The sequence below is a fragment of the Mytilus edulis genome, chromosome 4, assembly GCF_963676685.1.
Source record: "Mytilus edulis chromosome 4, xbMytEdul2.2, whole genome shotgun sequence".
Lineage (NCBI taxonomy): Eukaryota > Metazoa > Mollusca > Bivalvia > Mytilida > Mytilidae > Mytilus > Mytilus edulis.
In genome coordinates this window covers 93,495,936-93,523,433 of record NC_092347.1, presented here as the reverse complement: position 1 = coordinate 93,523,433, position 27,498 = coordinate 93,495,936, and the positions used below count along the sequence as shown (strand labels likewise).

At 31.6% G+C, this 27,498-nt stretch overlaps 1 protein-coding gene across 3 annotated transcripts; it reads right to left on the bottom strand.

The window, feature by feature from the left end:
* Positions 1-4,698: 4,698 nt before the first annotated feature.
* LOC139521087 (gonadotropin-releasing hormone receptor-like) lies at positions 4,699-27,062 on the bottom strand. Of its 3 annotated transcripts, none has more exons than XM_071314355.1 (4): positions 26,278-27,062; positions 11,167-11,368; positions 10,079-10,507; positions 4,699-6,220 (listed from the first exon to the last, which is right to left on the bottom strand). In XM_071314355.1, exons 1-3 carry the CDS (start codon positions 26,791-26,793, stop codon positions 10,080-10,082), a joined length of 1,146 nt encoding a protein of 381 aa, XP_071170456.1. In that variant the 5' UTR covers positions 26,794-27,062; the 3' UTR covers positions 4,699-6,220; position 10,079. The 3 variants fall into 3 exon arrangements, with proteins under 3 accessions (XP_071170456.1, XP_071170455.1, XP_071170457.1); XM_071314354.1 differs by having other exon boundaries at positions 10,219-10,507; XM_071314356.1 differs by having other exon boundaries at positions 10,233-10,507; positions 26,278-27,048.
* Between the last annotated feature and the right edge of the window lie 436 nt (positions 27,063-27,498).

Here is a 27,498-nt window from a genome sequence, read left to right as displayed (position 1 = left end):
TTCATACAAATGTAGTACGAACATGAAGAAGAAGTGAAAATTAGTAGATATACCAAATAATCAAAGCTGGTATATAAACAAGATCCATATTAATATAAAATAACAAAAAACTTTACAAAAAGTATCAACAGGTCGAATTAACAAGAAAATACGATTTGAGAGTACTCGCAGTTACTGACAGCTAGTTAAAAGCCAAAAACAATTAATAATAAAAAAATCATGCATCAGAGACTAAAATCAACTAAAACACATCCCAGGGATTTAGTATTTTAACGTCATGAACAGTCAGAGAAGACATGACTTGTGCAATGCCAAAAATAATTGTATCGACAGGTAGTAGGATAGTGAGGAGCGACGTTAATTTTAGAGATACAAATTAACGTGTATGTGTCTCTATACATTCCGCCTCAAAAGAAGATACAATTTAGTTATGTTTTAATTTGCTAATGACCAAATCGATATTAGTGCCAATGTTAACTATATTCAGAGATCCCGTTACAATATTGGTACGATAACCATTACTTAAAAGTTTGTTTAAAGGTTCGACGAGTTTACACGGATCACATAGTGATTTTCTCGCTTTAAGTACAATATTACCGTAAAATTTAGGTACAGCCAAATTTAATAATCAAATCTTTGTATCTATGAAAGAACTTAGTAAAAGTTTAAAGTAATTTATGGTATCGAAATCCCTGACATAATTATTTCCCAGTGATGCATTGATTACGTTCGTTAAAATCTATGACATCAGAACACACACGGGCATACCGAACGAGTTGGAATATATAAACACCGTATGATGGAGCCAAAGGCACATCGCCGTCTAAAAAAGGAAAATTAACAATAGGAAATGAAAAATCGTCTCTTTCGTCGTAAATTTTAGTATTTAGTTTCCCGTTAGAAATTGAAATGTCTAAATCTAGAAAAGGACAACTGCTGCTGTTAATGTTAGATTTAGTTAAAGTAAGTTATTTTGGGTAAATTTCGGGAGTATATTTAGAGAACGAAAAAATATCATCCAGATAACGGTAGGTGTTTTTGAATGTATCAACCAAATATAAAAATGATTTGTCTTTACTGAGTTTGTTCATAAACTGAGATTCATAGCAATATAGAAATAAATCTGCTATTAAAGGGGCACAGTAAGTGCCCATAGGAATATCTACTACCTGATGATACACTTTATCGCCGAAACGTACATAAATGTTTTCTAGCAGAAAATTTAAAGCTTCAATCATATCCTCACATTTCCAGTAAGTGTATCTAGCATACTTTCCTTTTTCGTTACAAAAAAAGGCTTTAAACGATTTACAGCAAATTACAATGAGATTTTTCGAAAGTCCATTTTATCAAATACAAAAACCTTTTTTTATAAGATTGTGTGGAAGTGTAGTGTACAGAGTAGAAAAATTATAACTGTCAACAGAATTATAAGGACCATCAAAATCATGTATTTTATCTAAACCCTCTAAAGAATTTTTAACACTCCAAAAATTATTAATACCATTATTTTTATAAGCTTTATTACAAAAGTTAATAACCAGTTCTTTGATAGTAGTAAGGGAGGTAGTTAGAAGAACTGATAGTACACTCCTCGATGCTGAGATGAAACGGAATTGAAATGTTTTTTTGTGTACTTTCGGTAACGAGTACATGGTAGGGACTTTCAAATGTTCGGAAGATGCTTTAAGCTGGGTAGTGGCAGTAGTATGCTTGTTAACGATTTGACTATCTGTGGTGCGGACGAACCTGAATGTAGAGGAATTAATAATTTCGTTTGAAGAACTTCCGTGTAGTATATGCGGCTCACCACCACTACATTATTGGCTGCCTTGTCTGCCGATACGAACACAAATCACTCTTCGAGTACCTTGAGTTCATTTTTGTTTCACGTTTGCACCAATTTTTACAGTAGGCAGACAGAGCGTCCTTAATGACCTGACGACACTGTTTCCAATCTATTATAGATGGAGGACGGTATTTCGGTCATTTCTTTAGAAAAGTTATGACCTCACGGTCTTCGACGTTTTGAGGTCTCCTGTAATAATATGACCATAGGGAACATATCTAAAACTAGATGTTTCGCAGTCTCAAGTGGAAGGAACATTATTTTTTATATTGACGTCTGCTGTAATTGACGTATAATTTTAAAATAATCAAATTTCTGCTAGTTTCTTATATAAGAATACGAAATAAGGGGTTGTTCTTTATTATTAAAATATGGAGGTATTAAGCTATAGCCGGAAGAGTCATTGAATATGCTAAACAAATTAATATATCCATACCTCTATTTATATATTCTGAATACATAAAAGCAACAGTAGTATACCGCTGTTCCAAATTCATAAATCCACATGTTTAAAAGCGGATCATGTCCAATAGGATCTAAGTAGTTAATAATTTTAGGGAGAGGTGTTTAAATAATACATTTAGTATTGTTTTGCAAAGAAAATTTTGATATTATTGCAAAACAGAATGTACATTGTAAGTGAAGATTCTGTATTACATAATCATTTTAACCATCCGAAGATACATTTTCTAAAGCCTTCACTTTATTGAATGATGTAGCGATATACGTGGGATTCTCCGTTTTGCTGTAAATTCCGATTTCTTAAATAAGTCATTTCAAATGATTTTGAATATAAAACACTATTTATTGCTAGCCGTATTGTCTAGTGAACAGCATCCATTACGTCATTTATTATGCCAATTATGGAATTTTATCCAACTGTCATAAAAATAAAAGGTTAAGCTAGCTATGAAACCGGGTTTATCCATCATTTTGTTAATAAGAAAGTGTCTATAATTAGTCAGGAATTTGACAGTTGTTAGCCATTCGTTTGGTGTGTTTTAGCTTTTGATTTTGTTACTTTCCGTTTTAAGTTTTCTCCGGACTTTTTTTTTATTTTCTTTTCTTTGATCTTCATCATATTTCTCCAACCATTAGCAATATACCAGCTTCACCTGCATATCGGATATACATTTCCCAACTCAATCGTATTCAAGACCTTGTAGCTGCTACTTAGACTTAAAAAAAAACGTCATCAGTATGTGATCAGAAAGTTGATTAACCATAATTATGTCAAAGAACTCTCGTCTTTATTTTTCTAAATCAAAAACATTAAAAGATACCAAGACCTTGTTGATAAATTTTCTGTTTTTACTCCACCATACATGCTGGTCTTAGTATAGATTATTTGTACTTATATTGTTCATGTGTTAAAGTGTTCTTTTCATTTGTCTTTGCATATTAATAATTTCCTTTTTGTTTGGTGATATATGCATATATGTTTGACGTGTCTCTGTATTTATACTTTCCGCTATTGTGTGTTTTGCTATGGTCTTTTTTATACTACTGTGTTTCATTTTCGCTTATATTTTTTGTCTATAGACTGTCTATATGGCATTTTGGTTTTTCTATGTTGAAATAGTTATTTATTTAAATGGTTATTAGAATTATTACACAGTATTGACATTTTTAAATAGTTTGTTTTTTTTGTTCACACATTGTTGTCTATATAATGGATTTCCACGAACCTCATACAAGTGAGAGGTTTAGCTAACTATAAAACCAATTTAATCTGCCAATGTCACATCAGTAAATACATGTACCAAATCAGGAATATTACAGGTGTTTCCCAATAGTTTGATGTTTTGATTTTACCGTTTGACAAAAAACTTGAATTTTCCTTGGAGTTCAGTATTTTTGTTATACTTTTCCATAAAAAAAAAAAAAGAATTACACGTAAATTAAATAACAGGTCAACCACACATCAAATTAGAAAAAAACATAGATTCTCATGAATAAACATTCATGTAAATATGAGTCTAGTCAAATATCGCTCTGTTTTCAGAAAACATCTGGATAAATGTAATAGACACTACATTATATCTGCTATCGATAGGAAATCTACAAAAGGACAAATATATTAGGATACAAACTAACCAGTATCAACCGAGTTGTCTGGCTTATGATATACACAGTGACAAATGCCAGGGTTCAATGTATAATTAAACACAACCGTCTCCTCTTGATATCAATGATGCAACAGTTTATAACAAAACTCACGAAGGATCGGTTTAAATATACCAATCCGACTTTTTACTCAGTAATTAATATTTTTCCAGAAGTAACCTTCTCTGTGGTAGGACATTCTGGCACTCGGTCAACCAAGAGCAACGTTAATAAGTAAATTCGAGATTTTAATCGGTACAATTTTGAGAAAAGTTTACTGTTTTAATGCTTTCTATACATGACTGAATCATCTGCAAATAGTAAATTTCTCCCACCGATCATATACATTTGATTTTCATTTTTTTTTGGCTGCTCGTAATTGACAAAGTACCAGGATGTCCTACCACAGAGTAAGTAACCTGTCGAATAATTGTAGACCCTGGAGTCAAAAGTCGGTAATATGAAAAAGGTCTATTAAAGATTTCCATCCAATTTCTCAAGCGTATTAATGTCTACCCACCGACAGAAAGTATTCTATTCTACGTTTACTCGTCAAGAACATACAAGACACATATTCTACTGCACGTTATTAGTGTCTGAAATGTTTCTATTCTTGTAATGCTAGAAGCACAGACACATTATCCATCGTATTATTAATTTAGAAGAAATAATGAATATATTTATAGCATCTATTATTAATACAAGATATATTCTGTAGATAATTATTAGCAAATAACGTCATATCATGATAACTCCTGTTTATTTTAAATCTTAACAACAACATTTTAACAATACATACAAATAACAAAATATATGTTTCAAATACTTTCGAATATCTTTTTCAGTGAGCATCAATCAATAAGGCCAAATAACATTGGTCGAATGAAATGTAAAATGGTTGGTTTATACATTTTGTGAACAAGGAAAAATGCGGCGTAACTGTAATGTACAATAAACAAACAACTTCAGTAGAATTTTTGGTTTTGTTTGCGCTGCTCAATCTTTAGTTTTGAATGCACCTTTTAGTCTTTTCGACGTATTTTGAACCTTTGTTTTGTCTGCATTTTCCCGACATAAGTTTAAATCACCAGCTTGTATCGTCTCCATTTCCTTTGTTTTGAACTAGAGTAAATATTCATACCTTTGAAAATTCCTTCGAAATCAACCCAAAGTTGAGTTTATTTTCTCTTTGTTTGTATGTTGCACAAAGCAAACTAGCGAGTTTGAACAACGGTAAAGTACTGTTGCATAATGTTTATGCAGTTAAATTCTAAATATAATTCTTGAACAGGTGATTTAAAAGTTATTTTGGCGTATATAATTTGACTTATTATGCACTCATTTGACACGAGTTTAAAAAGTTAAATACTTTTCACCTTTTATCTGTGTGATTTGGTTTTCCTTCTGTTTATAATCTTGCGAAACTGATTACTTGGAAACGTGCGGATATAAAATGTATGCCTGATATCTTTGTTTTTTGACGCCATTAAATTCGAACCTTTAATTTGCGGTCGTTAAGTGCCCGCGGGAATCACCAGCTAAGGAGTCAGTACGCCTATGTTGTTAAAGTCGGTCGTCTACAAAAGACATAGATGGCTGTGGGTGATGTTGATTTTTTGTTGCAAAAATAGACGTATAACCTACGTTTTCAAACGTAAATTAATAAAATTGATCACATGTTTTTTCCATCAATAATTCCTTATTACAGATGTTTTACGCAATGTATTTGTTTGGGCGTAAATTCGAATGGTTAAATCTCACATTATTGTGCATTGTACGTATCTAATATTTAATGCAGAATTTCTTTTAAAATTGCATTAATTTGATTTAAGTCGATATGTGTCACTTCATCAATAGCAGCATCAATAACTTGATGTTAACATTTCACAATTTACAGTATACTTATTTTATTCAAGGTGTGACAAAATGAGCAAATGTTTTAACGTAATATGTAGTCATTAACATTATTCCTTTCGTAATTTATTGTCATTTGTGTATTATTATGTATCTCCAGAAGAAGTAACCTCTTCCGTTAATGGTTTGGTCCCTTCATCACATTTACACATAATGATGATACATGGGACCTTTGATTGTTTGATCATTGCTGGAGTTTGACTACATTTACACATGATAACAGTATTTCGCCTCATCGCCACTATTGTCATATTGGTTCCATTAGCCCCATCGTGGTCCTCATGTCTGGTGTAACGGCGAATGAAGGGAATTTTATCGCATGTTCCTGGTGATTTGTCTCTTTTCATAAACCTGAAAGTAGATAATTAAACATTAGAATATGTTTATATAGCCAAACACTACAGTTAAACTTGGACTTGGATTACGTATAGTTATCCGAGTACATTCAGAACGTATTGCAATATTCTATAAATTCGAAAAATATGACTATTGAATTTATACAATTCGCAGTGATTTTTCTTTTTTAAATGTTGCGATCGCAGTGATTTTTCTTTTTTAAATGTTGCGATCGAACTAATCAGATATTGCTTTTTATCATAAGTCAGGGAACTGCAGTTCATAATATTCGCATTCCAGTATATATATCAGTAAATAATCCAGAGAAAAAAGAAACACGAGAAAAAAAAATCTTAATTACGATTCAACCTACCATTTTACCAGGAAACTGTGCGAACAAAAAAAATCAAGTATAAGAGAAATGTTATATATAATGGTACATTTTCGGTCAACCCCACTGCTTGGGAACAACAGTAACAGGTCCCCTGTTGTTTCAGCTCAGTAGCGGGAACAACAGTTACAGGTCCCCTGTTGTTTCAGCTCAGTAGCCAGGGGATCGGTACTGATATGAATCATAACAGATACAGGTGGTTTGATTTCACCATTGATGCATTAATTGTGAAAATCATTTCTAATTGGCAATAACTCCAATGACAAGTCGAATGAAGATTCAGCCATAATTGCTTATTTTAAGATCTAGTTTTGCTGATCATTTTTTAAATTTAACGTTTCTATAATAATTTCCAAGTTAATATGCAATTGCAATAAAAAATACAAAAATACAAAAATAATAATTAAAGGGCAATAGCGTCAATTACTGACAATGTCGGTGATGTAGACTTATTGTAGACCTTATGATTTTTTAATTTGATACCCTAATGCTGAATGTAGACAAATTTGGATAAATTTGGCCCAGTAATTTCGGAGAAGATTTTTAATAGATTTTGACCTGGTGAGCTAAAAACAATATACTTTTTAGTAAAGGAAATTTAGACACAAATTTAACCTTAGATAAATTTAGCGACTGATTTGTGAACAGTTTTGGTCATACCGCTCTTATGGTATAGAACTATTAATCTTGGTCCGGTCCAAAATAAAATGTAAACATTTTTAACCCCATAGTTCCTTCGCATAGCTGCATCTTTGTCAATAGGTAAAATATTTTGGTAGTTGTTGGTATTTGATGAAAGCTTGGGACTTGGGATCACTGTAGAACCATTATTGAAAGTTTATGATTAATGGTAAAGAAGTAATAAATTTGTAATAGAGAGCACAGTAGCTCTGTTGTTCAGATCAGAAGTACCGGCTATTTTACTATCAAACTTCTGGGAACCAGTACGCTCTAATATGCAGTTGAAGGCATGTTAAATGTTTCAGTACAAGTATGGATAAGGTATTGTTTTGACATGGAATGACTGTCACTTTATTTGAACTTAAGACAGAGTACCCTTTAAATTAAATGCTTGAAATTGCAGATTTTAACTTAGAAAGCAAAGGGGTTATGAATTAGCGGTTTTATACTTTAACGACTCTACGTATTTATGTATCCCTGGCTTTCAAATTCTTATGTTTCAGCGTTCCTTATGAAAGTGAACCCAGAGGTTCGGACGGAAAGGATTTATATGTTTCAGCGTTCCTTATGAAAGTGAACCCAGAGGTTCGGACGGAAAGGATTTATATGTTTCAGCGTTCCTTATGAAAGTGAACCCAGAGGTTCGGACGGAAAGGATTTATATGTTTCAGCGTTCCTTATGAAAGTGAACCAAGAGGTTCGGACGGAAAGGATTTATAATGTGTTTCAGCGTTCCTTATGAAAGTGAACCAAGAGGTTCGGACGGAAAGTGAACCCAGAGGTTCGGACGGAAAGTGAACCAAGAGGTTCGGACGGAAAGTGAACCCAGAGGTTCGGACGGAAAGTGAACCCAGAGGTTCGGACGGAAAGTGAACCAAGAGGTTCGGACGGAAAGTGAACCCAGAGGTTCGGACGGAAAGTGAACCCAGAGGTTCGGACGGAAAGTGAACCAAGAGGTTCGGACGGAAAGTGAACCCAGAGGTTCGGACGGAAAGTGAACCCAGAGGTTCGGACGGAAAGTGAACCCATTGGTTCGGACGGAAAGGATTTATAATGTGTTATTTGTATAAACGTCGGTGTTATTATCTTTGGTTGTGTTAACCCTTGTGGTAATTGTTAGTTGATTTTGGTATATTTACGTCGTTAAATCTTGAATATAATAGAGATTGAAAAGTTATATTTGTTTGGTTCAATCAAACAAGGGGTCTATGAAAATTCTTTTAAAAAATGCAAGTATTCTTAAAATGTTAAAATGAAGAGAAATAACTGGCATGTTTCGTTTTTTACCTTTATACAAATAATTTTCAATAAAATAATGTCACGGCAACTATAACGTGGCAGATAACTCACAGTGGTGAACCAACCTACCAGCTGACAATAAAAATATCTGTGCAGCAAAATGTTTGTTTAAATCAAAGTTAAAATTGAAGAAAAAACTGAAACTGGTATCATTTGGATGAATTTGTGTAATTCAACTAATTATCATTCAGTATATACATGTCTTTTAAATTAAGAATTAAACTGTGTTTGTACGTCGTAAGGTCAAACATCTTTCAAATGTGTCTGGTAATGAATCACATCAACATTACCTCGCGATGAACTCAAATTTAGTCTTTCCCAATGTTTCAATTAGACAACAGATATTCACATCTAGCTATTAATTACAAAAGTCGGTAGCACAGCATTCGTGATCAAGGATTTGCTACATTAACATGTGCATAAAGGCTAAATATTTACAACAAATAATATATTGTTTATTGGAATAATAGTGGAGCCTTCTCTATAATCGATAAAGTGCTCATTCACTTTTTTTTACTTTTAAATAGCTGTATACTACTGCTGCCTGTATTATCTACCACCAAACGAACGAACAAACACATCTACAAACTATATATATATATATAATTTTAATTATGTCACGTAATGATAAAAACGACAATTGTTGTTATAGGATACAAAAACTACAAATTTATGAAATGTCATGAGCAGTTACGGATTGCTGTCGTTTCAACTTGCAATCACTATTCCATGGGAAAAGGGAATTGGTCGAAAGAAGTCGAAATCAGTGGACTGTTCATTTCTATACATGTCGGCTTAATGTCTGTATTTTCTTTTACTTTAATGAAGTATTGAAAATATAATAAGGAATTCCAAAGTATTTCTCACATTGAAAGAATCACGGGTTTTCAAAATAATTTTAACCCGTTTAGAACAATACTATGACGCTCCATAAACGATTTTTTGCATAATATAAGGTTATTAATGAATAAGAAAAATACCCTAACTACTCGCCTACTTTCCGTTTCCGACACAGTCTAGGATTTGTCCACTATATATATATTGATTTTATAGACTCTTTATCGAAGTTCTTATAAAATATATTAACATGGATGTTTTAAAAAAACAAAGAAAAACACTATGTGGAAGATCAAGAGGTGCCCTTTGATTCGTGTATTTTGTCATTTGGCACAATTTTTTGAAATTTTGGATCCTCAATGCTCTTCAACTTTGTACATGTTTGGCTTTATAAATATTTTGATATGAGCGTCACTGATGAGTCTTGGATAAATGAAACGCGCGTCTGGTGTACTAAATTATAATCATAGTACCTTTGATAACCAATTAGTCCAGAAATCTGCTTATGACATTTTTCACTACCACAACATAGAAGTTCTAAAAGAAGCATCGCTTTTTCGTTACCCAGTAAATAGACAAAAATTTCATATTCAATAATTTTGAAGACTAAAATAGAGAGATAGAAATATTAAAAGAGAGCTAAATAACATTGAATTTACACTGACCTCATTTTGAGATGTCCAGTCGAATTTCATTGGGTCTTATCTTAATACATTTGACATCCGTAGTCCGCACTAACAAGAAGATGTAGCCATTACAGTCATTTTTATTACTGGGTTTTGAAAAAGCGGCCTTCCCAACTAACCTTGGTTTATGCACCTTGCACAAATGGAAAGCTCCATATATGATAGGATTCAACACTGCGTTAGACTGACCAATCGTTGTTAAAACTGTTAATAATGTAGCATTATATGTTTCCTCGGAATCACCGAAAGCTTTTCTTGTAAATATAACATAGTAAGGAAACCAACAAACGATGAATGTTGCAACAATAAAAATAGACATTCGTAATGCTTTTCGTTTTGCTTTCCTCATGAATGTGCTCCTTACTTGTCCTCTCGCTGATTCTGACGACGTTGACGCATGTTCTGGTTCTAAAAATATAAATGTATGCTTACATTGAATATGATTATTACTTTAATAAAAAAAAAAATCACTTTGGTGCGATTACAAACAAATATGATGAAGTTTGTGAGAACCACGATAAACTAAACAAAAAATAAAGGTTAAAGAATCGATTTGGAAATAATTAACTTTTACATTGAAAAAGCTGTAGCAATTTGAACATATTCGCAAATTCTTTCCCACTTCTTTTCATTTCGGGATTACCTTCAATAAGCATAGGTTTACTTAAAAAAGAAGCATTTTATTATGTCTCGCATATTTATTAGCCGACAAAATATGACAAAAGAATATCCATTTATCATTAAAACAATATTCCTTTGGAAGATTATCAGGTAGCACCAGCCTCATAATAGATCAATATCCGATTGTGATTTCGATATGTACGAGAGAGCAACACTGTGTGATATATACAATTGATGATAACTGTGTGTCATGTACATGTAAATAAACGGTCGACTGTGGCCTTTGTTGAACATACGCACTGTATGATTATAATTTTTAAAATGTCAAACAGTATTAAATATATGAATATATTGGTATGATTGTCAATAAGACAACAATTATATTGAACGCTGGCACTGTAAACATTGCGTGTAGTACAAGTTTCTTGCCGTAACTAAACACTTACCTCTGAATTCCTTAGATTTTATAGATATTGTGTAAAATATGAGACCATACGATACGACCATAATTCCTAGAGGTATCATGAACTGGGTAATCAATGAAAACATGTTGTACATTTTCTGATATTGCTTGTAAGGGAATGTCTTATCAACACATTGGTAGAAATCTTCCTCAAATGGTCCTCTCAGTACACTAAATATAAAAACCTGAAAAAATAATGGGGTTATTCAAATTTCACTCGATAGATATTAAAAATCATTGTACTAAAACGAAGGTGAATAAAAAATTGTACATTAAAATTAGGAACACGAAAAGTACGTCGCTACAATACATATTTAATTGACAGAACTTAAGCACATGCAAAACAGTAATAACCAATACCGCATCAAATAATACTAGCAATTAACTGATCATCAAGTCTGTTGATACTGCAATTTAGATTCTTTATTTAAAATATAAAACCATAATTCTTGTTTGATTACTTTGATATAAATAAAGAGATGTGCTATGATTGCCTATGTTTATTTGATAATGCCATTTACTGAATGCATTTCGAACAATAAATATTGATTTTAGGAATTAAAATTGAGACGCAATACAGAATAGAAATAAGGAGCATTCAGAAATATATATACACTAACAAGATATTCCAGTGCAAATCATCAAAACAAAGAAAAGATTGGTGAAAGTATCTTAACAAGTAACAAGCAGAAAATCCAGATATCAAGAAAAAAATGACTTTAGATTAAGAATGCGGACGAGTTTGACGGAATGTTTTTTTGTCAATTAAATAGTAATTTACTGTATAAAAGAATTCATCTTTCACATTGACTTAGTATGTACATGTATTTAAATATACGTGTAGCATTATATGCAAATACAATCCCTAAAGCATGTCATGGATTGTTCAACGAAGGGGAATAGCCATTTTATTTGTAAAAAGGAATATACTTATTAACTGTAAAATTATTATACTATTTACTCCTATAAGCTTGTTTACGTTCGTTAAATCGATTTGTAGTATCAAAGAAAAAGAAAACAACATCAACCTAAACACGTCAATGGATGTCACATGTTGCAATATGTTTTAAACCTTTCAAAGATTAGTTGTTTCGGTTTTTACATTTTTAGCGGAAGAAACATACAAATATCGCTTCAAAATGTTTACTTACTTATGAAGCACTACATGTATGCATTAAACTGATTGAATTATAGATTGTCCTTCTTTGAGTCCTAAAGTACTATTTCAAACATGCTTATTTGTAAATGAACAAATACCATAAAAAAGGTACTTTAGCAAGTCAAAATGAAATAAAAACAATTTCGCTTCGTTTAATACAGTAGCAAGCTGTCAGAGACCAGCGCGTTAGCCGAATACAATCAAATTACATTTGCGATTAACACGTGTTATATATTAAAGGGAACAAGTTTATGCAAAAGGTATCGTTTCGCACATAACATAACATAATGATCATTGGTTACCATACACGGATGTATCTAATCACTTTTAATATCCTTCTTAACGTCGATGTTAAACCATATTAGATTCATGATATATTTGTTTGTTTACCCACCAATAGAGTACCTAAATTTCCAATAATGACAACTTACACATGAATATGTACATATTTATAAATTATAATCTTATAACAATATCAGTGAGTATATCAAACACAGTAAATGAATGGAAACAATTGTTCTCATTCTGACTTGGTACATGTGTTTCCTTTTGTGAAAACATGTGGATTAAACCTGGTTTGATAGCTAGTTAAACCTCTCACTTGTATGACAGTCACATGCAGTTTCATTATTTCAATTTTATAGATGGTGAGAATTATGATTGTTCTAAAAAAAGAGGGAATATTTTGCGGGTGCATACATTTGACTTTATAATCAGTAATATATGCATGTTTGCACGAGGGGGCTACACTTTTTGTTTTTGGGGCGTTGTTCCGAATGTGTGACATCCATGGCGTTGTCAGTTTATTTTCGATTTATGAGTTTGACCGTATTTCTATCAAATTAGAAAATAAGCGGACTATATCTATACCAACCGAACTATCAGACGTTTTTGTTCAATAATGTAGTGATAATACACGAGCAGTTTCATGATTATTAAAGAGTAATAACAAGTCAATGGGCAATACTGTATGATTTAATTATCAAACCATGCCATAAAGATAACATGTACATTATTTCAGTTTCTTGAATTTACCACCACTTTATTGAAGTTACATATATCTTGTATCAAGATGGAGATGAAGGGAAACTAGTATTTCTATTTCTCTGTTATAAGACATAACTCTCTGTCAACAGATATATCTTAAAGGTTTACACAGGTGCAGATCAAAATAGCATCCTGTTAAGATATTTATTGCCAGTCGAAGATTGCATGTTAAGTTTATCAGATTGCATAGTTTTTAATCTTACAATATAAAACGGCTGAACACAGATAAATCGGTAATTGCAACGATCATACTGATGAAAGGAATCCTTAGATATATTCACATATGCGCCTTTTCCGCAATTCAAAGCTAAATATATTTCACTTAAGATCGGTATTGTTTCATAATGCAATAAACTGATGAGATATATAAATCATAATCATTGCTTCCTGAAATTGAACTCACGCAGAGTGCTGTTTAGTAAGTCAAAATTGACCACTCGTTTTGAGAGAGCAGGAAACCAAAACAAATGTTAGAAATGTTTAGAACCGAACTGAATTTTGGATTAAGGTTTTTAATACTATCGATCAGTTGGTTCTCTTGTGATTGCATTTGTCCTGCATTATACTAGTAATAGATAATAACATAGTGTATGTGACGAATGTGCTCTATGTTAAAAAAAATTATGCTTTCAGATGATAGAATCAGAACCGCGTTTTAAAAAATTCATTGACATTTAATTGAAAATGATATTGACCACTCAGTTTGATTAATTTATCTATGTTCACTTTAAACATTCAGAGTGATGATATTTAATTATTACAAAATTCAAATATCGTGGTTTCCAGATGATAATTAATGAACGGCTAATAAAAATGTTATAGGAATGATTTGGACCACAGAACATAGATTACATTTGATTGTCCTTGTCTCATGTTTATAGTTCGAGTGTTATATTACTTTGATTGTTGCATGTTTAGATGATAAATAAAAAAAAGACTAAGCACACTAGTTTTCGGACGACTAAAACATGTCAATATCGATTTTTATCGTCTTTATATTAAAACACCAATCCCCGAGGTTTTCAGAGGATAAATAAAGAAAAAGATAACATTATAAAATGATGTGTTTTCAACCACTTATAAATATAACATAATAGTTTAAAATCAGTTATTATAAGTATACACTATTCAACGTAGTCACGGTAAATACGGTCCTTATGTCAGTCCATCCACACAGTTGGATTCCAGTTAATAGAAATGAAGAAAAAAGTTTGCACAAATCTTATCATATTGTAGTACGTAATCATCTACACTCAAATACATGTTGAGTTTGATTTTATTAGATTTAATATTGACAATAATAACATTCCTTTTTTATACATATGGAATGGTTAGGTTTCCGGTTTGCTGCGGGTACTAGATCACCTCTGATGTAGTTTACAAACATAATAATGTCGTCATTTAATGTTTGATTAACAAACAAAATGCTTTCTCGTGATCAAAAGCCGACTGAATATAGATTAACCGGTACTTGCATTCTTCATGAAAATGAATCCTTAAATATCTACACATATGTGGCTTTTCCGCAATTCAGAGCAAAATATTTCACTTTAAACCAGTTTTGTTCAATATTGCAATTAATGTACCTTGTTCTCTATAGATTTGAATGATTTTGATGTCTATTAATTGCACCATATTTGACACGGATAACGAAAAGTTATATAATTTAAATGAATGCAATAATATAATAATTAATTAGATTAATTTAATTTTAAATCTGGAGCTGTCGTGTTTGTTACTTACTGCTAGTAGCTAGTGCTTTATTTATTTATGTTTATCATTGTCATTTTGGTTTAGTTTCTCATGTTACCTATTCTGACTTTTAATGTACGTTTGTTAATTCGACATTGGCTAGAGGTAAAGGGGAAGGGTTGAAATCTCAAAATACATGTTTAACCCAGCCACATTTTTGCGCAAAAGTCAGGAACCGCTAGCCTTTGATAATCTGATGTTCATGCTATTTTGTTTTACAAATAACTCTCAACAGCGTCAACTTTTGTGCATATTTACCATTCTAGAAAATAACATACATTGTAAATACCCAATTTTGATTTAAACAATACATTTATGTAATCATCGGTGTCAGAAAAATAGATACTAGTTTTAACTTTATTGCACGTATATTAATATTCCCATACGTTCTTTTATTCTACAACAACTCTATTACTAACAAGATGAAAACTCCATGCACTTTAGAGAACAAAGTTAATATAACTGGTTGAAGTAACATGTCGTTAATGATGTTGTTTTAAATGTCATTTTAAACATGATGTTCACGAAGAGCTATAACTTAATACGGATTTCAGCTTACATATATGAAGAAAAACAAATGGATCAATTTGAATGTCATTATATTGTGCAAAAAATACAAGTTAGGGTGTATAACACCTGATTTTGCCATAAAATCCGATTAAACATATGTATGAGTAGGATGTCAAAATGACATTCTAAGCATGATCTGTAATGAATTTAAAGTTACAAGTTCAAATGACAGAACATTAAAGTTTTAGAATGCCACCCTTTAAAATCAAATAGCTCTTTTAATTAATTGTATACAATTGCGCGACAATTATATTAGGATTTAAGTACTTAAGTTTATTTTGTGATTTCACGTTAGAATATTAGAATTCTACGTACAAATATAATGTAATCGTAAACACTAAGATTCTCTTTCCCTTATGAATGGCATGCGCTTGTGGTAGAACTTGAAAAAAGACAAAACACTTCCAGATAGATTCGTGTCATTCTAAAACAAATTCTATTGCTGAGATGATGGTAATCATGTCCTATTGCATACATGGTTGTCTTGTCTTGATATTTTACAATGAGAATGATGTAATTGCATTCTCTTTGTATTTTACTATCAGATTTTAGAGCAAATTGTGACAGTTTTTGTTCGATCTCATGAGAGATTTAAAAGAAAAGATGTACATTTAGTGCATATATTATGATTCTTCAATAAATAGAACAAATCATATTGAGTTCCAATATTGTTACTGCAATGGTATTTTGGTTGATATTGTCGAATGTTTGACTTACACAAGTAATACTGTTTTAACGGTAAAACAATCTGTATATCAAGAAAATATCAAATGTAAAATTGCTAATAAAAATCAATGTTCGTGTTACAAAATTAAGCAATAAGAACTAACAATGCTATCGGAAATAAACACATACATTATAAACCCAGTTGTTGGCATGCTACGAAGTATATTATGTTCTTCTCATATATTTTATGATAGTATGATACTAAACCTTTAACGTAGAGATTATACTTGATATTCATATGATAAAATTGAGAATGGAAATGGGGAATGTGTCAAAGACATATCTTTTTCAATCAGTTTAATTAAGGTCTTGAGTTGGCATGTCACTAACTACTAGTAGTCCTTTGTTAATTTATGCAGTAGTATCATTGTTATTTAGCCTAGTTTCTTTTGTTACCTTTTCTTACATCAGACTCGGACTGTATTTTAAACTGAGTTTCATTGTGCATATTGCTGTGTGTTTCTTTATTCTACATTGGCCAGATGTATAGGGGAGGGTTGAGATCCCACAAAACATGTTAAGTCTAGCATCATGCTTGCGCCTGTCCGATGTCTGGAGCGTCTAGCCTTTGTTAGTCTTGTATGTTTTTTTTTTAATTTTAGTTCATTTAAATGTTTTGGAGTTTACAATGACGTCCATTTGCACTGAACTAGTTCACATTTTTATTAGGGGACAGCGGAGGCCCTCATCCGGGTGCGGGATTATCCCGCTGCGTTGAAGACCCATTTTTGGCCATCGGCTGTTATCTGCTCTTTGGTCGGGTTGTGGTCTCATTGACATATTCCCAATTTCCATTCTCAATATTAATGATTGATAAAAAGGCATTAAAAGAACCATGTTAAGAGATTAACATATTTCAATCTTATTAATGTATATATATATATATATATATATATATACTTTATTACCTTATGCTTTCATGTTCGCCGTTCTATATTTAAGATAATGGTAATATTTACAATAAACACCACACGTAGAGAATGTTCATATTGTTAATAACTACTAACGTTTAAATACTAACACTATAGCTACTAACGCTTACAACCTAATAGATATCTTTTAAACTGATGCTATATTTTATTTACATTATAGAAGTGAATACTATGAAGACTTCATCTTTTTGAAGAAAAACAAAATTAATAATAAGAGAATAAAACATTCATATCTAAAACTGACTATAAAACAAGTTTGTAAAAAACTAATCCCTGTATGGCTACAGTAATCAATCAAATATCATCTCATGCATACATCAATTTGGCAAGCACCAATAGTTGCTTTCTTTCTTTCCCATTTTAATTGGTGATATTCATTTTATTATTAAGTACTATGTACAATATATGACATTGAGTGGGATAACACGAACAGACATCAAAAAAAGGCCTATTTTTATTCTATTTTCATTATTGCGTCATCTCATAACACAGTTAATGCATTGCAATGTCACGTTTATTAAAGTTTTACTGTTTTCTATGTATAAATTGAGTATAATATATATAATAAAAGAGACATGTCTATTTAACCGACCTTTAAATGTTTAAGCTAGGTTTTGTTAATAGTTTTAATTTCGCATAATAAATGTTTAAATTACTTTAGCTCAGCTTACAATTTATTTACGTTGTTATCTTTAAAGATCAGAGTTGATTAACGTGTACATACATTTTTGTATCAAAGAATTATTTTAAGACCCAATTTTTTACTCATGGTTTATAAGATATCTGTGTCTCTTGTGAAAAATCTTACTTTTTGATACACTTCACTGATGACAACATCATATACAAGTGGGCTATCATCAAAGAATTTTTTTTTGATCGCAAACATATTTGCTGAGTTTGGTAGAAACTTATTTCATGAAACCGTCGTAAATGGGTTCTGATTTAGCACCTCTGATCTGCTGTCAAACTTGTATATGAACTTTAAAGCAGAATTTATACTTAACCTTGTCAAAGACAAATAGATAAAGAACCCCCATCTTTTTATGTTCTTTCATTTCTCTTTCAGACATTTTGATAATGTCATATTTTTCAATAGCCACTATAAAGTCATTAATTTTGTTCTGATGCGGCGTAAATCAATCATATTCAATTAACCGACATTTCAGTGAGTACTTGCATACTACATATCTCAGTGAACTTAAGGTTACTAACGTCACAAGACGATATGCTTTATATCTTGACCTTTTCTGAGATATTGACACATTAAAACTATCAACTTTGACAAACGGGATTATTTCAACTTTCCAATAATTATTGTCAACTCTCATCATTAACACCTACATGTCAGTATCTGTGAATAGACTCGGATATGTATCTTAAGTCTTGCTTGTTGTCAAGGATGTATAAATATCCAGATACGTCTTTTTCGGTGTTTTTATATATACAAAAAAATATGTGGTATGATCCAATGAGACAACTCTCTACATGAGACCAAATGACACAGAAATTAATAACTATAGGTTACCGTACGTCCTTTAACAATGAGCAAGGCCCAGACCGCATAGTCAACTTAAACAGGCCCCGAATGACAAATATAAATATTTGTTTAGATATGTATTCTACTTAGTATTAAACTGATGAGTTGAGTCCCTTTCAACTGGTTTCTTTGGTTGGTTTTTATGCTGTATTTTTGCACTATTGTCCAAAGTTAGGAGATGGTTGGTGTCTTCAACCATGTTTGACCCACCGCATTCTTAATGTGCCTATCCGAAGTCAGCAGCATGTACTTCAGTAGTTGCCATTGGCTCATGTCCGTCACATTAGATTTTCGTGAACTGTTTTGTTATAAATCATGCCTATTTTTCATGCCGGGGCATTTTAACGCCGACTTTAAAGTATGGGTTTTTCTCATATAATTGCTTACATCCACTTTTATTTAACTTGAGTAAAAACTAGTAGTTTCCCTTTAGTAATCATCCAACATCTCCTTATTTTCATAAAAACATAAAACTTGAATCTGGGATCAGAGATTCACATAAAACTTTATCTTTGAGTGTCAATTGTGCGACTGTATTTGATATCCGAGTTCAAGATGTTAGTTTGTCTTTTAGCCTTGGTTGGCTATATTTGAGATTTGAGTTACACGTATGTCAGATTAGAAAGACTTTCCCATCTTTGAAATCATCTAAAATTCAGCAGGTTTTAAAATTAATGATTTTCCTTTTTTCTTCTTTGACTGCTTTCAGTTGTTAATTATTGTATGATTATTAATTGGAGGCATTACATTAACAGCTGGCAGTGATACAAATAATTACTGACTGCAAAAAACTGAAACAATCCATACATAATACAGATGGATCGATTGTGTCTATTCAGCACTTTTAATTCAATACTGCTTATCGTAGATCTGCTTACTGCACAGACACATTTCATCCTATAGGAATTAATTACTGGTGTTTGAGAGCAACTATTACAGGCAACTCATGATTTTAATTGGTTAAATGAATTCATATTTATTAAAACGAACATATCTACCAGAACAAGAGTAATTAGAAAAAAATATCTATGTAAGTATTGCACTCTGTATTTATAACTTAACTTAAATCAAATTAAATGAAAACATTCTTTTATTGATTCAACATTGTTAATTTTACTCTTTTATTATGAAGAACTATTTGATATTGGACGTTAAACAAAAAATACCAAATCAATCATCAGAAGTATCAAAGGGGAAAATGTCGGCATTTTAAACTCCCTTTGGTCACTAGCCAATATAATAATCATTCAATTTAAAATATTGATTTTGATACACTCGTGTGATTTTGGAGGTTGCTATATCACTAACATATATGAACATGTTTTGGTGTTTAGTATGACGTTTATTTTTTCTGAACTCGTACACATTTTATTAAGGGGCCAACTGAGAACCACATCTCGGAATTTTCTCGCTGCGTTGAAGACCCTTGGTGGCCTTCGACTGTCATCTGCTCATTGGTCGGGTTGTTGTCTCTTTGAAATATTGCCCATTCCATTCTGATCAGTTTTATATACAAATTGCAATATTACTATTTATGTTATAAACAAGTGCGTGCTTTTTGTAGTTGTTGATGAAGAGTAAAGTTTTTTTTATAGCAAATTGTGTTCTAAGCTCAAATGTGCGCACGATCAACGCTTTAACAGCTGTATGTCATTCAAAATTTTTTAGCTAAAGCATTCGATTCACTTTGGAGAACTGGTCTTTCCTGAAAACTTCTTGGAGAATGGAAAGATGCATAATACACTCGATATATTCGATGTGTAAAAAAACATTTCAAATCACAAATTTTCAGTGAGGGTGAAAATTCCGATTGCTATTTTAATTTACATTCCATATAATGTAAGTGTACGACGAGGAGAAATTTTATGTTCCATTGTTTTCTCTATTTATCTTGACAATTTGGAAAGCTTTTTTTTTCGGAAAAAAAAACGAATGATTTGACATCTTATCAGATAAAAAAAAAACAGTGAGCTGAATGCGTGTTTAAAACTGTGTTGAACTGTACGCAGACCACCCTATACTTATGATAGAAACACGTAAAATAATAGTGTGACAAATGGAAATTGAAAGTCAATGTCAAAATAGGCAAAATAGTAGTTATTGCTAAAAATAGACCAATGATTATATTGTGTTAGATTTTTAATTTAATTTGCGAAAAGCAGGAAGTTTCACAAAAGCGAAAAATGCCCAAATTAGAGAATCCAACAAAAGGCCTTGTACAATATTTGATAAAAGGGAAAATTGCATATTTCGATCATTAAATGTCAACTAGAAATATTTGGCAAAGTAGTTGAGCCAATATTACGGTACGGGTGTTAAGTCTGGGGAATGGTTAACACCTCTGTTATAGAACGTGTTCATCTAAATTTTTGTAATCTACTTGCTAATTTAATTTCTTGTGTTATATAGAAGTGCATATGCTAAATTTAGAGCAGGTGTTGCTCCGATTAAAATTGAAACTGGTAGATATGAAGGTATAGATGTAAATGAAAGGTTTTGTTTTAATTGTAGAAAAAATGATTTGAATATATTTGAAGATGAAAAACATGTTTTATTAGAATGCCCAGAATATGCAGATTTGCGAACGATATTTTTTAACAGTGTATGTAATATGATAGAGTTTGTTATTTTACAGCCAAAATCTGCCATGAAGTACTTTTTAAGAGAAAGTGTTATTTATTCCCGTAATAAGTGATTATAATGTACAGTTGTTTTTTCTCTTTTGTATAATTGTTTTTTTTAATAGTATGGTGTTTTATGCTTAGATATATTGATATACATGTATGTACATTGTAATAGATGTAATATAAATAGATTTTAATCTGTGTTTTTAAGTCTCTCATAACTCTTTTTAGAGTGGCTCTTTTATAAATTGTTAATATTATATTGTGTTGTATATATCAAATGTTTTAAAGAGGTGAGACTCTAATAAATTATATGTTTGTTTGTTTGTTGTGTTCGCCATTATTGATTGGGTCAAGATGTAGCATTCCGTTTTTTTAACATGATTATTCCTCTGCAATTAACGTGAATGTTCACTTTTGTTAAGTGGGCCATCGCAAATACCTTGTGAAGGTATGTACCAAACGCTTAAATTTGACAATAATATAGGTGCTTAAGTGGACGAAAATGATGGCGCTAAAGTGGACGATCATGTAGACGCTAAAGTAAACGATATAGTAGGCGCTAAAGTAAACTAGTAAACGATATAGTAGGCGATAAAGCAAACAATATTATGTCGCTAAAGTAAACGATATAGTAGGCGCTAAAGTAAACGATATAGTAGGCGCTAAAGTAAACGATAAAGTAGGTGGTAAAGTGGACAAAAATGTAGGTGCTAAAGCAGACGATAATGTAGACGCTAAAATAGACGATAATGTAGGCGCTCAGGCTGACGAAAATGTAGGCACTTATGGACGATAGTGCAGACGCTAAAATAATCGATAATGCAGGCGCTAAAGTGGATGGTAATGTAGGCTAAAATGTCCACTAGAAGTTACGAACATTGCACCAGAACGTTATGGTTATCACGCAACAGTAAGATTTTGATAATAGATTAGTAGTGTCGAGGTTATAACACTGCCAATGATAATATACATGAAAGAATGAACGCATGGGTAAATAAAGTAATCGGGGGTTCACTGCGGCTTTCCATAGGTACACAACAAGATTCGGATATTGAATTTTGTTCTTAATATGTTTGTTTGAAGTTAATAAAACACATGTTTTGATAAATTTCTATCTTTGTAGCTTCCCGTCATATCCATTTTGAACATTATACTCAATATTTTTCGCAATATAATTTTAGAAACAGATTCAACCACAATAGTCACCCTATCTCGATAGTAAGATTTCAAATGTTTTAATGCTCGATTATTCACACTATGTCCCCTCACCTATCAATGCAAATTAAAATCGTCCAGTTTTCCAAATAGGAGATACACTTCAAATATAAGATGTGATTTCTTGTTTAATCTATTCTGATGCCTTAAATGCATGAAATATTTTCCACTGGAGGTTTAGCAAATAAGAAAATGTTTTAGAACCCACTCTTTCCCTTTTATACACTCACATTCAAAACGACACTCTTTTCCACCACAACTATTATATTCTGTCTGGAAAAAATCTCTACACGAATCATAACGTTAAGAAACTGCTTTATCACTGCAAAAGACCTAATACGTCTGACGAAAGTAAGGCTAAATCTTACCGGAGGGAATTGTAAGACTAGCTTTAGTACTATAACATTATTTTACGAATGTAACATACATAACTAAATGTTGACATTCAAGTGTCTATTTTAATCTCTTTGTGTTGTTAGATCGCTGTCGTATTTAGTTTAACGTAAATGTATTTTCATATCTAAGCGCCTGCAATCTTAACAAGTTGTGAATGAGAATAACAGAGGCAGTCAAACATCTGAAACGAATACACAATGTCTAGATATTAACTTGGGAAATTCAACAAAAGTAATTCACGATATGGTTTTGTTATTACAACTTGTACCAGTGTATGCAATCATGCCGAGAATTTTAATCAAAAAATCATATTGACAAGATTATTCATTCGAACTTTTTAAACAATTTTCAAAATGTGTTGCTATAAAAACAGACCCTTTCAAACATTAGAATAAAAACAGACGTTAGCGAAAAAATGATGAGATGTCAAAAACATGAAAAAACCTCCATATGAACCCGAATCGCTCATCTCACAAAATACGACATATTATTCAACGTAAAAGGATCAGGATAAAAGTGTTTACAAAACCTTCCCGTACAATAAAATGGCCGTGTCATACAAATATTAAAAACAACAAAAAAACAACAACAAAAAAAAAAATGGATCTACAAATGGTTTTAAAGCTGTTGTCTATTGTTAAGTTTTTCTATCACACACTGTCTTCAAGGTAAATCTCCATGAACGCTTAAATCCATAATAATCATCACCAAAGGGCAATCAATCGAATAAGGAAACGCCTGAGAGTTTTATGGATTTAAACAGGTTGCTGATCGAGTATTAAATTGCGTATCCTGGTACACGTTCAAAGAGGTAGATAATAAACTAGAATTTTAACCCTTTGTTCTAATTGTAGTTATATTGGTAATGTTAGTTAGAATATCGCAAGATAATTTACACTCAGTATGAACTCCTTACGTCATGTTTCGTTAAACTAATTATGTTCTGTTGTTTTAGAGGTGATCAAACAGTTAAGTTTATAGTTTTTACGATATATATCTTTTATGTCTTATCATTGTGCTATTAAAAGTTTTTATTTATAAATAATAGCATTCAAGACGAGATGATGGATGGACGTTTAACGTCTAAGTGGCAAATTAATATCATACTCAAAAGGAGCACATGTTAATGAGATATAAATAGTTTGACTTGTTTCTACCTAATTGACACCCTGAGTCGGATTTGTAACGTACCAATTCACAAGGTAACAGTCGGTAACAGTCCATTGGAAAACATGTCACCGTACCCAAAACATATTTCAGGCTCCGAGCTGAAAAGTCTTATTTTGTCTTTATTTTAAGTCACGTGATTAGTGGAGACGCAGAACTGTAGGTTACACGGTAGTATTTACATTCCAGAATTTAGGTTGCTCTTTTGTGTACCCTACCTAAGTCAATGTATCTGAACGGTTTGATTTGACAAAATATACAGTATCAACTGAACATACTTTCCCAATCTGAGGAATGAATCAGGTGTAGAAAAAATATGATATAATTTTACAGATGAAAATGAACTTTTGAGAATTTGTGTTAAATTGTGTATTCACTGCATGATAAAAGACCCAAAAGCACTAGTGGCCTTAGATTTTTAAAAATAGCAAAAAAAGTAAACGGTCATGATACACATTCATTTCTGAATAGTAAAATGAAAGTACTTCAGTTAATTGTGAATGTAGAATTTTTAGCAGTGTTAGAAAGTGGTGAAATTCTAAAAAGGCTATCATTATCCCTTATGGACCAGAAAATACTACCGTGCCACCTGTCACTACCAATGTCGGGCAACATATTCAAAAACGAGTCAATTAATAGTTCCCAATGAAGAGGTTGCCCGGGCTAACTGAACTAGACTGTATTTTTTGCTGTATATCTTTTCTGTCGATATATACAAGTGTTCATGGTAATATCTAGAAATATTCAAACAAGAGGAGGGAAATCAATTATATAAGATGTCAAATGGTGGTTTCAGTCATATTTTCATATCTGAACATTAAAATTTTGATCAATTTCGGTTTTTGCGTTAATTTAAAATAAACACTTTTTACTTTCCTTTTTTGGGGGGCTTTTTATTTTTTGAAAACTGTATTTCTACGTTGATAAAAAACATGTTAATATTAGACGAAAATCGTCATTTATAGGCAATACATTTTGTTTTATCTATAACGAGCCATTGATTGTTTGGGAGATATTGGTATTTCTAATGTTCTAATATAGCTGATCGGAATAATGCAAAGTTTCTGGCAATTGTCAATATATTTGAGTTTTTAGCATATCTAAGAAATGCGTTCTAAATTGTAAATTTAAAAGCTAATCAAATAACTTGTATGATAGTTTCAACCTAAACGCATTTCTCGCCCATACCGCATAGTCATCTACAAAAGGCCCGAAATGACAATGTAAAACAATTCAAATGAGAAAACTAACGGCCTTATTTCTGTCTTGAAATGTATCTTTAGTTGTTGTGCAAAAAGATTTAAATGGGTCAAAAACATTATACGAGGGCAAACTAACTCATTTTTAATTTGTCGTATGATACTTTAAAGGTGAATAAAGATAAATATATATCGTGGCATGGATTCTAAACATAAAATTTGCTGTACTTAAAATGGTTATAAGAATTTAACTTGGATTTTTATCGTTATTCATTATTATTAGTGATGGCGGTCTTCTTTGTTGATGGAACAAAATAATATAAACAAATATAAACTAAACACCATATTTGAATTAATTCTTTGAAGTTTTAGTATAGTTGATGTGATTTTAACGATCAGATGATGTTTTATACCTTTATAACCTTATATTTGCCTTCGGTCAGACTAGTTACACATGATATGAAGATTTAATGCCAATAGGAAAGCTGTCCACCAGGCTTATAAAGAAGTAACTGTAAGCAATTATAGGCCATTGTAAGGACTTCAACAATAAAAAAATCCGCAAAAGTCTAGTCAATTTTAATTTTAGTCAGAAGATCGGTATGAGGCACTAAAACAACTTGCAAACAACTTATATACAAAAAGCAACGAAATAACAATACTAAAACATACTTAAAGCTAGTTGAAAGATCAACACAACTCATAAATGTATCATGTTCGCCCGGACTAAAGACTTCTTTTATTTCAGATAAAGAAAAGTAACTTACCTGAGGTAAACTAAATAAGGCACTGAGTATCCAAGATATAACAATCATTATTTTAACTCGTTTTGGAGCTTTGTGACGACTTATAGGGTCCATAATCACGCAACATCGGTCCAAACTGATCACAACAATAATATATGTGGACGCAAGTAAACCTGTAGCAGTACCAAACTTTACTATTTTACACATAACGTTTCCGGCTAACCACTGGACTGTAGAAGCCCAAACGGCATCAACTCCCATTATGAAAAATGTAATTAACAAATCAGCTATTGCTAAATTGACAATTAATATATTTATCGTTGATCTTCTCTTCCGCATTCTATACATTTGGATAATGGTTGCTGTGTTTCCTATTAGGGCCATTAAAAACAAAAGACCAAATATAATAGTCCTTGTCATAAATGCTTCATTGAATGTTGGTGGCTGTTCCGTTCTAAGTGGCCATTTTGAACTTGTAATAAATGTAACGTTTTCACCAAAACTACTCGTAACATTGTACGTAAAATTCTTATCCATGGCACAAGAATAAAGAACTTTGACTGAAACTTAATCAAATAGTCTTCCCAAAAGAAATCATGTTAAGTAAAACTAATCAAAGTTTTTTAACGTAAGTAGTAGAACTTCTCAATGTTGAATGGATCTTTTACTTAAAGTGAATACGTTTTCTTCTTCAAGTTGGCACATTTAGAATCCGATCAATATGCTTTAGATAATAAAAAGGAGGAAATAAAATATCCTGTATGTTAAATCATATTTATATTCTTACACTATGACAAGCCATTGATTCGCTACTTAGTTTTATTTTCCGTATAAGGCTTACGTATAACGTTATTGGTCAAATCCTATAGCAGCTGCTTGATTGACATAAACCACGTTATTTCATGCCAGTTAATTAGAGATCAACTGTATGATCAAACAAACGAACAACGAACAATAAAACATCTAACAAGACGTGCTTCCAATGTCACTAGTATATAGAATGGTTGATATAAACCATGATAAATATAACAGTTAGTAATTGTCTCTTGTAATATAAATGTATGAATGAAGTTCAGCTATCTTCTTATAATTAAAATTTGCAACAATACAAGTACAAACAATAAACAGTCTCGTATTTAAAAACGTCCGTTAGTTTATTGTTGTTAGGCGAAAGTATGTCTTGATATATTAGATGTACGAAGTCAAACAACCTTTGTAAAGGAGGTTACGTTAGATTACTTT

Excerpts from the sequence above, each read along its gene's own strand:
- LOC139521087 (XM_071314354.1), bottom strand. The coding sequence starts at position 26,793 with ATGGATAAGAATTTTACGTACAATGTTACGAGTAGTTTTGGTGAAAAC. Across the intron at positions 11,369-26,277 it reads CCTTATTTAGTTTACCTCAG|GTTTTTATATTTAGTGTACT; the intron begins GTAAGTTACTTT and ends TTATTTTTTCAG. Across the intron at positions 10,508-11,166 it reads AAAATCTAAGGAATTCAGAG|AACCAGAACATGCGTCAACG; the intron begins GTAAGTGTTTAG and ends TTATATTTTTAG.